This window comes from Scyliorhinus canicula, chromosome 18 (assembly GCF_902713615.1).
Source record: "Scyliorhinus canicula chromosome 18, sScyCan1.1, whole genome shotgun sequence".
Classification (NCBI taxonomy): Eukaryota; Metazoa; Chordata; class Chondrichthyes; order Carcharhiniformes; family Scyliorhinidae; genus Scyliorhinus; species Scyliorhinus canicula.
In genome coordinates, this window is record NC_052163.1 from 82005471 (window position 1) to 82015414 (window position 9944).

General features: G+C 50.4%; 1 protein-coding gene across 1 annotated transcript in view; it reads right to left on the reverse strand.

Annotated features, from left to right (window-relative positions):
- LOC119952926 (procathepsin L-like) overlaps positions 1–9944 on the reverse strand; it is a 46264-nt gene that overhangs the window by 23629 nt on the left and 12691 nt on the right. The window contains 3 exon segments of the mRNA XM_038776558.1: positions 4968–5090; positions 9507–9562; positions 9565–9646. Of these exon segments, the coding sequence (XP_038632486.1) occupies positions 4968–5090; positions 9507–9562; positions 9565–9646 (261 nt within the window).

The window sequence follows — 9944 nt, forward strand, 5'->3', positions numbered from 1 at the left end:
GGATAGGATTTATGACCATTTGGAAAGATGCAGCTTAATCCGGGATAGTCAACATGGATTTGTGAAGGGCAAGTCTTGCCTCACAAATTTGATTGAATTCTTTGAGGAGGTAACTAAGTGTGTAGATGAAGGTAGAGCACTTGATGTCGTATACATGGATTTCAGTAAGGTGTTTGATAAGGTTCCCCATGGTCGGCTCATGAAGAAAGTAAGGAGGTGTGGGATAGAGGGAAATTTGGCCAATTGGATAAGTAACTGGCTATCACATAGAAGCCAGAGGGTGGTGGTGGATGGAAAATTTTCAGACTGGAATCCAGTTACCAGCGGTGTACCACAGGGATCAGTGCTGGGTCCTTTGCTATTTGTGATTTTTATCAATGACTTGGAGGAGGGGGCTGAAGGGTGGGTCAGTAAATTTGCTGATGACCCCAAGATTGGTGGAGTAGTGGATGAGGTGGAGGGCTGTTGTAGGCTGCAAAGAGACATTGATAAGATGCAGAGCTGGGCCAAAAAATGGCAGATGGAGTTTAACCCTGATAAGTACGAGGTGATTCATTTCGGTAGAAAAAATTTGAATGCGGATTACAGGGTCAACGGTAGGGTTCTGAGGAATGTTGAGGAACAGAGAGATCTTGGGGTTCATGTCCACAGATCTCTGAAGGTTGCCACTCAAGTGGACAGAGCCGTGAAGAAGGCTTATAGTGTGTTCATGTTTATTAACAGGGGGTTTAAGTTTAAGAGCCGCGGGGTTATGCTGCAACTATACATGACCCTGGTGAGACCACATTTGAAGTATTGTGTGCAGTTCAGGTCACCTCATTATAGGAAGGATGTGGAAGCATTGGAAAGGGTGCAAAGGAGATTTACCAGGATGCTCCTGGTTTGCAGGATAGGTCTTCTGAGGAAAGGTTGAGGGAGCTAGGGCTTTTCTCTTTGGAGGAGGAGGATGAGTGGCGACTTAATAGACGTTTATAAGATGATGAGGGGGGATAGATAGAGTGGACGTTCAGAGACTATTTTCTTGGGTGGATGTAGCTGTTACAAGGGGGCATAACTATAAGATTCAAGGTGGGAGACATAGGAGGGATATCCGAGGTAGGTTCTTTACTCAGACAGTGGTTAGGATGTGGAATGGACTGCCTGCTGTGATAGTGGAATCGGACACTTTAGGAACTTTCAAGCGGTTATTGGATAGGCACATGGAACACACCAGAATGACAAGGAGTGGGATAGCTTGATCTTTGTTTCGGACAATGCTCGGCGCAACATCGAGGACTGAAGGGCCTGTTCTGTACTGTTCTGTTCTATGTTCTATCTATGAAATTCCCTACCCAGTGAAGCCGTTGAGGCTCCTTCATTAAATGTTTTCAAGATAAAGGTAGATAGGGCGTGATTCTCCGCACCCGGGAGAAATCGTAAGGCTGGCGTCAAAAATGGGCGGGCTTAACGCCAGCCTCCGCCCCCCGACCGGGAACCGATTCTGGTCCCCGTCGGGGCTAGCATCCCGCGGCCGTGAACTCCGGCATCGCGGGCTTAACGAATTTCGTTAAGCCCGCTAGCCAGAGTTAGCGACGGCTGACGCGTCAGATGACGTCAGCCGCGCATGCACGGATTGGACGACTCCAACCCGCGTATGCGTGGATGATGTCATCACGCATTTCCGTGAAACCCGCGCATGCGCGGGCCGGTATGCCCCTCAGCCGCCCCGCGAATGGATACAGCGGGCGGCGGAAGGATAAAGAGTGCGCGGGGTAAGTACCCGCTGCCGTGGTACTGCCGTGCCAATCGGTGCCATGGTTCCCCAGATCGGGACTTTACGGCCGTTTTTACGAACGGTGAGACCAGGTGTGTTTGACGTTCATAAAAATGGTCGTAAAGGCCTTGGAATTCGGCCCATCGGCCAGCTGAGAATCGCTGCTCGCCGTAAAAAAACGGCGGGCAGCGATTCGTGTGGGAGGCGGGCGGGGGGGGGGGGGAGAATAGCGTGAGGGCGTCGCACTAGCGTGGCCGTAAAAATTTACGCCGCCCGCTATTCTCCGCACCGTCGTGAGTGCGGAGAATTGCGCCCATAGTTTTTGAAGAATAAAGGAACAAAGGGTTATGGTGTTCGGGTGGGAAAGTGGGGCTGAGTGCATATAAGATCAGCCACAATCTCATTGAATGGCGGAGCAGGCTCGAAGGGCCAGATGGCCTACTCCTGCTCCTAGTTCTTATCTTCTTTCAACACTCTGGGATGCATAATATCAGATCCTGGGGCTTACCTACTTTCAGTCCCATCAATTTCTTCAATACAACCTTCTTACTTATACTAATTTCCTTCAACCCATTCTTCCTTGTCCCTTGAATCTCTAATTCTGGGAGATTTCCGGTGTCTTCCTTAGTGAAAACAGACACAAAGTAATCATTCAGCTTCTCTGCTATCTCTCTGTTCCCCATTATGAATTTTTCTGACTCTGCCTAGAATGGACCCACATTTGTCGTAGCCAAACGTTTCCTTTTGCAAACCTATAGAAGTTTTTACAGTCTCTTTTTATGTTTTTTGCCAGATTGCACTCATATTCTGTTCTCCCTTTATCGGTTTCTTGGCTTTCCTTGGCTGTGTTGTGAAAACCTTCCAATTCTCAGTTTTATGATTATTTCTGGCAACTGTATGAGTCTTTTAATCTTATACAATCTTTAACATCCTTTGTCAGCAACGGTTGACTTGCTTTTTTTGGGGTTTTGCACCCTGAATGAATACACAGGCGCCGTATGCCAAGCATTGCCAAACTCAGGGGCGTGACCCAAAGGTGGGTCGGGGGGTGTCGGGAGGGTCCTGGAGCCATCCGCCATGGTGCTCCCGATCGCGCAAATCTGTGCGCAACAGCCGCAGCAGCTGGCTTTTAATAATGCCAGCTATGAGCGGCCTTCAAAATGACCAGGAACAGATAAAAAAATTTGGCCGCACTGTGCATGCATGTCTGATCATCGGTGCGCATGCGCAACTATTCGCTTGCACACTGAAGTGCGGGCACGCATGCGCAGTGCGGCTGCATTTTTAAAAATATGGTCGCTGCATTTTTTTTCCAAGTTCGGGGGGCCAAAGGGACAGAGGGACCATTGGGGCCAAAGGGACCCAAACCCATTTTCTCCATTTATGTCAGCAACAAACAAGTTAAGAGAAATGGGGGCCACGCAGGTCAGCTACGTGGGTCGTGAAGGTCAGCCGGCGTGGGACGCGAAAGTCGGCGGTCGGTAAAAATGGGTCCCCGGAAAAAAAGTTTGAAAAACACTGCTGTATGCTATGTTCTTTGAAGACAATTCATTGCCTACGCACTGTAACACCTTTGAATGTATTTAATTATGTAATTAAAATCCTCCAGAGCACTTGCATAGAGGAGAGTGGGTAAAGTCCCTCATTATGGCTGAGTTTATTGGAGTTTAACTGAACCATCCCGATCAGGTGGCTCTCAGATTCCACCACCAGCCTGTTCTTAATTCCCTGCTCTCAACTCAGGCTGCAGTTAGTCCAGAATTGGCCTTAGGACCTTGGGACTTAGAGGAGAAGGTTGGGTAGCATTCCCATTTCTGGTCACAGGTTCACACATCAAACCAGAGAAAACAGTGTCACTTGTGGAGGTGCGGTGGATGCCATTTTGAACTGGGATCCACCATTTCACATTTAGGGGGTGATCTACTGGCCATTCTGCCCCAAAAAGCAGCGTCCCCTGCACAACGTGATCGGTAAATGACAGGAGACCCCGCTCCTGGATCGGCCTGACTCGCCAAGCCTCGCATGATCTAACATGGGGCGAAAATCTCCGACTCCTCGCAGGTCGCGCCGATCGGCGAGCCCCCTGCGGCGATTCTCCGGCCCGCGATGGGCCGAAGTCCCGCCGCTGAGAGGCCTCTCCCGCCGCCGTGGTTTCAAGCACCTCTGGTGGCGACGGGATTGGCGGCGCAAGCGGGCCTCCGGGGTCCTGGGGGGGGATCGGATCCCGGGGGGTGCCCCCACGGTGGCCTGGCCCACGATTGGGGCCCACCGATTGGCGGGCAGGTCAGTGCCGTGGGGGCACTCTTTTTCTTCCGCCGCCGCCACGGCGTCCACCATGGCGGAGACGGAAGAGAATCCCCCAGCGCGCGTGCACCGGTGGTGACATCAGCAGCAGCTGACGCACCAGCGCATGCGTGAACCGGCGAGGCCTTTTGGCCAGCCCCGGCACGGGGCGGCGGGCGTCAAAGGCCGCTGGTGCCGGTTTTAGCGCCAGTCGGCGTGGCGCCAAGCACTCCGGCGCGGGCCTAGCCCCCAAAGGTGCGGACAATTCCGCACCTTTGGGGAGGCCCGACGCCGGAGTGGTTGGCGCCACTCCGCTACGCCGGGACCCCTGCCCCGCTGGGTAGGGGAGAATCCCGGCCATGATCTCGCGAGTCGTCACATTGTAAAGCCCATCTATTGTGGGCGGGATCACTTTTTGGCAAATCTGCACATTAGGATGAGGCAGCCAGTCTCACTTTAATATGCAGTTCCCTCAGATAATCAAGGCACTGGGATCTATCCACTTCCCCTTGGAAGCCTTGGGCGCGTGCCGTTCGGTACTGATCTTCAAGAACGGGTACCAGACAGAACGGTACTCGTGTGGCTCTACCAGGGGATTGGAGGCCCCCAGATGCATGCCCTCTGGGCAGGGTGGTATGCTGGCACTGCTGGTGCCACCTGGGTACCCTGGCACTGCCAACTTGGCACCCCAGACACACGAGCAGTGTCCCAGCCCATGGAGCTGCATGTCTGACAAGAAAAAAGCAATAAATGTTGACATTAAAATGGAGAGGAGAATCTATTTTGACAGAAACATATATGGTGAGGAAGATTAGATTCTTTGTTATAATGAGGTGGCTGTGATATCACTAACCACAATCACATCTCATTCAGTAATAGCACCCCAATAACTGGTATCTGATCATTTCCAGACGAGACATCTTGTACCCACCAGGTCTCCAAACTGGTTCATTCCCAAAGTAAATGTGTGTTTCCCCATTGAGTACTCCAGGTTGTGCTGTTCGATGTATCTCACATTGTCCTCCCATATCTTTCTCCTGTAGGTCTCTTCTTCCTGAATAAAAACATGAAGACATCAGGTTCTCGCATTTTTAAAGAGTAAAATTCTACATTAGCTTTAAAAATCCTGATGAGTGGGTGCGGCTCCTGTATGCGTCCCCCATGGCAAGTGTGAGGACAAATGAGATTATATAATTTACAGTGCAGAAGGAGGCCATTCAGTTCATCGAGTCTGCACCGGCCCTTGGAAAGAGCACCCTACTTAAGCCCCATGCCTCCACTCTATCCCCCTTTATCCCCGTAACCCATTAACCCCACTCAACCTTTTTGAACACTGAGGGCAATCCAGAACGGCCAATCCACGTAGCCTGCACATCTTTGGACCGTGGGAGGAAACCGGAGCACCCGGAGGAAACCCACGCACACTTGGGATATTTTGGGTTGCACAAGGGAACGAGACAGGGGTATGCGCTTTTGCCATTACTGTTCATGCTGGCGATTGAGCCCTTGGTGATAGATTTGGATGCATCCTCTTGGTGGCAGGGGATTGTGAGGGGGGGTTGGGAGACAGGGTGTCGTTGTGTGCTGATGATTTATTGTTGTTTGTGGCAAACCCACTGGGGAGTATGGGAGGATAATGGGCCTGTTGGGGAAATTTGGAACCTTTTCAGGGTATAAATTGAACGTTGGGAAAAGTGAGACCTTTCTGGTAAATGCTTCGGGACAGAGGGTGAAACTGGGAGCCCTGCCATTTAATTTAATTTAATGAAATGAAATGAATGAAATGAAATGAAAATCGCTTGTCGCAAGTAGGCTTCAAATGAAGTTACTGTGAAAAGCCCCTTGTCGCCACATTCGTGGGAGGCTGCGGGGGTTAAATTTAGGTATTTGGGGATTCAGGTGGTGCACGACTGGCCACGATGCACAAATGGAACCTGATGGGCTTGGTAAACATTGTAAAAGGTGGGATGTCCTGCACTTGATGCTGACAGGGTGGGTGCAGGTGGTAAAAATGAATGTACTGCCAAGATTCCTGTTTCTTTTACAGTCCCTCCCAATCTTTCTCCCAAAGGCCTTTCTCCGGAGGGTGGACAAGCTGATATTGGAGTTTGTTTGGCCAGGCAGGGTTAATAGGGCCCTGTTGTAAAGGCGGAGGCAGGATGGGGGCCTGACACTCCCGAATTTGCTGCATTATTAGGCGACAAATGCTGAAAAGATGCAACGATAGGTTGGGGGAGGGGGCTTGGATTGGGTCTGGCTGGAGGAGGACTCATGTAAGGGAATAACTCTGAAGGTCCTTGTGACGCCTCCCCGGGGAAGTATACAAGCAGCACGAGGGTGGAATCATCATTTAGAGTCTGGAACCAGCTGGGAAGGCATTTTAAATTAGGGCACATGTCGGTGCTGGCCCCACTCTGTGGGAACCGTAGGCTTATGTCAGGGCGGGATGGATAGGTTATATAGAAAATGGCAGAAGGAAGGGATAGTCCGGGTTAGAGACCTGTTTGTGAAGGGTAAGTTTGGAGGAGTTGCGGGAGAAGTTTGAGATATCAAAGAGGAGCGAGTTTAGATATTGGCAGGTGTGGGATGTTGCACGGAAGGAACTGTCCTCATTTCCCCAGGTGCTGGAGTACACACTGCTGGAAAGATATTGTAGAGGATACAATATTTCCCCTTCCCATACACACAGAAGGTGAAGCAGATTGAACCGGCGCTCTGAGAGGCCAATGCTTTAGGCAGTCCTGACGACAGGGCTAGATGTCGGCAGCATTTCTGCTTTTGTGTGGGGAGCCTGCTCTTGCAATCACATGGTGGGGGAAGCTTATTATTGGTGAAACCAACGTTCAGGCGATAATGCAGCAGAACCTGCTGAATAAACAGAGCGGTTCTGAATTCCAGCCACAATTTTCTTCCCAAATCCATTGTCTCAGTAATCCTGTCATTATTTCAGTTCAACAGATCCTAGCTCCCTGCCTCCCTCAAACATGTCCCCTCATCAATGTCAGCCTTATTATTTACTGTCATTTATCACCCACCTCATCACATTCATTGGACTGGATTCTCCAATCGATGACGCCGAAATCGCATTTGGCGATTGGCCACAGAAATAATTTTTACGCTGGAATCGGGGGCGATACCATATTTCCGATGCTCCGCCCCCTCAAAAACAGTGTACACCTCCCCCGATGCTCTGCCCCAGATGGGCCAAGTCCCCCACGGCATGGGGCGTGTGGCCTCACAACTTTCAGGGACCTCGCATGGCGGCTGCGGACTGAGTCCACAGTAGGGGGGGGGGGGGGGGGGGAGGAGAGCCGTTCTGCTGACAAGGGGGGACTTCGGTGGGGGGGCGGGGGACTGGTAGGAGGTAGTCCGGGGGTGGCTAGGGGGGTTACAGGGGTCAGTTTTTGGCAGGCTTGGTCCGTGAGTGGCTGGCGCCATGTTCTATGGCGCGGTCACTGCAGGCCACCGCCATGCGCATGCACGACCACGGACCCAGCCATTCTGCGGCCATATCTGCAGGTAAAGCTGGAAGCTTTGCATGGTGCAGCTACTAGCCCCCACCAGGCAGAGGATCGGTGCGGAGACGGCACTGACGTTTTGGTTGTAAGACCAGAAGGATCCTGTGGACATAGCCGCAGAATCGGAGAATCCAGCCCATTGTGTTTGATGTTAGATCAGTCCCACTCTCTGTCCTCTCTTGTATCCCTCTTGTCCTCCATGCCCCGACCCTAGCCCCCACACCACTCCATCTCACTCCTGACTCTCCTTTCTGGTCCTGAGCTTCCAGGTAAGCTGCTATTCTCCTCCCCCTCAATTGTGCTGCAGCGTTCAACAAAGAAAACCACTGAACTCAGATACAACTGAACAAAGCTGACCTTTGTGAACCCAGAGCTACGATACCCCTTTGTACTGCTGACCTTATCATAAAGGTAGGTCATTTTTAAAAGTTTTAATATAATGAGTATTCATGGCATGCTAATGTATGACCAGTAGGAACTTGCCAAGGGATGGTAAAGCTTGACCTGCCACTGTCATGTCGCTGAGACTGAATCTCTCTCTGCATCTCAACCTGACTGAGTCACCCAACCCGGCACGTTTCCCACTCTGGAATCTCAGCCTGAAAGAGCAGTAGAATAATCGGCTGAGCTGGGTCGACATCTTTATCCCTGACATGTTTTCTGATGAACAACAGAATATTGGAAATCGAGAGGAAATATGGATCATGCGGTTTCTAGGTTAGATTTTGGCTCCTCATTCCTTTAATTTTGGATTTTGCGGGGGGGGGGGGGGGGGTGTTCTGAATGGTGAATGTGATGACACTGTTGATACGTTTACAAAGAATGGTCCTGAAACTGAAACATAGAACATAGAACAGTACAGCACAGAACAGGCCCTTCGGCCCTCGATGTTGTGCCGAGCAATGATCACCCTACTCAAACCCACGTATCCACCCTGTACCCGTAACCCAACAACCCCCCCCCCCTTAACCTTACTTTTTAGGACACTACGGGCAATTTAGCCTGGCCAATCCACCTAACCCGCACATCTTTGGACTGTGGGAGGAAACCGGAGCACCCGGAGGAAACCCACGCACACACGGGGAGGACGTGCAGACTCCGCACAGACAGTGACCCAGCCAGGAACTGAACCTGGGACCCTGGAGCTGTGAAGCATTTATGCTAACTACCATGCTGCCCCAAACCTTATGGTTTCTATGGTAACTTCAACAGAAACCCAGTGGAACCCCAGTAAACTAATTTGCACAAAGACTGAATTTAATTCCCTTCCTTCCCTGGGGTGTTTATGTTGGTGTATGTGAAGCATTTAAATGGGCAGGAGGGTGGAAGGTGGGAACACTCCCCCTTCATACCTCTTGTCCAATGAAGTTCAGGGAGTGAGGTCTCATGGGCAGCTGCCCTACCGCTGGCAACTGAGGTTCTAATGTGGACAATTAATGTCCAATTAGGGGCTTAACCTAACACTGTTGATGTCCACCTGGGCAGGGTACTCAACATGCACCAACCCTGAAAAGCAAATCCTGTTGGAGTTGCATGTGGTCTTCCAAGTTGGGGTTCTTCAGTACCTGATGTGGGACCCGGTGTTGGGAAGTGCGAGGGGCCAGTGAGAGCACAGCCTTGTCCTTGCGGCCAAGTCGCCACCAACTGCAACCCCCAGCCTGCCACCGCTCACTGATGGACTAGGCTTCAGGTGAGTATTTTGCTGGAAGTAACATCACCACCTGGTGGCATTGACAAGCAATGCACAGCTGACAAACTTTGACAGACTGGCAGCTCTTTGGCGTTGGGATTTCTACCCGGGGTCCTTGATCTTACTGAACAGGGAACTCGAATATCCCACCTTAACCCCAAGTAAGAATTCTCAATAATTTATTGAGTGTGGAATTCCTCCACCTTCACAATGAGCTGAATGTTTGGAATCGGCTCCATACTGGAACAAATTCCCCTTTTACCTCGGTGTACTGCCTCTCATTTTGCGATTTCCAGCTCTTCCAATCTTCATCCAGTTTGAATCAAATGTGTGGCCTGAGGCTACAACCAGAATCGACAGCAGCACACAGCCCAGAACAGAGAGAGCTTCATGATGGACAACCTAATGGAGCAAAACCAATGGCATCAGACATGGAGTGGCCAATATTCACAGATTACTGGGGAAATGACTTTTTGGTAAAATATTCTGCAAATGTACAAATATTATCTTCCTCAATCAATTGCTGTCACCTTTTTGCATTTTAGGTTCATTGAACAGATTAAAATACTTCATGGTCAGTGGACTGGAATCTTTCTGCCATTAAGTCTATTTAATTAATGTTGTTCAATATTTAAGACTACTTATTGCAAAGAGTAGTTCTAAAGACAGCCTGTGAAATTAATTTAAATTATACTGATCT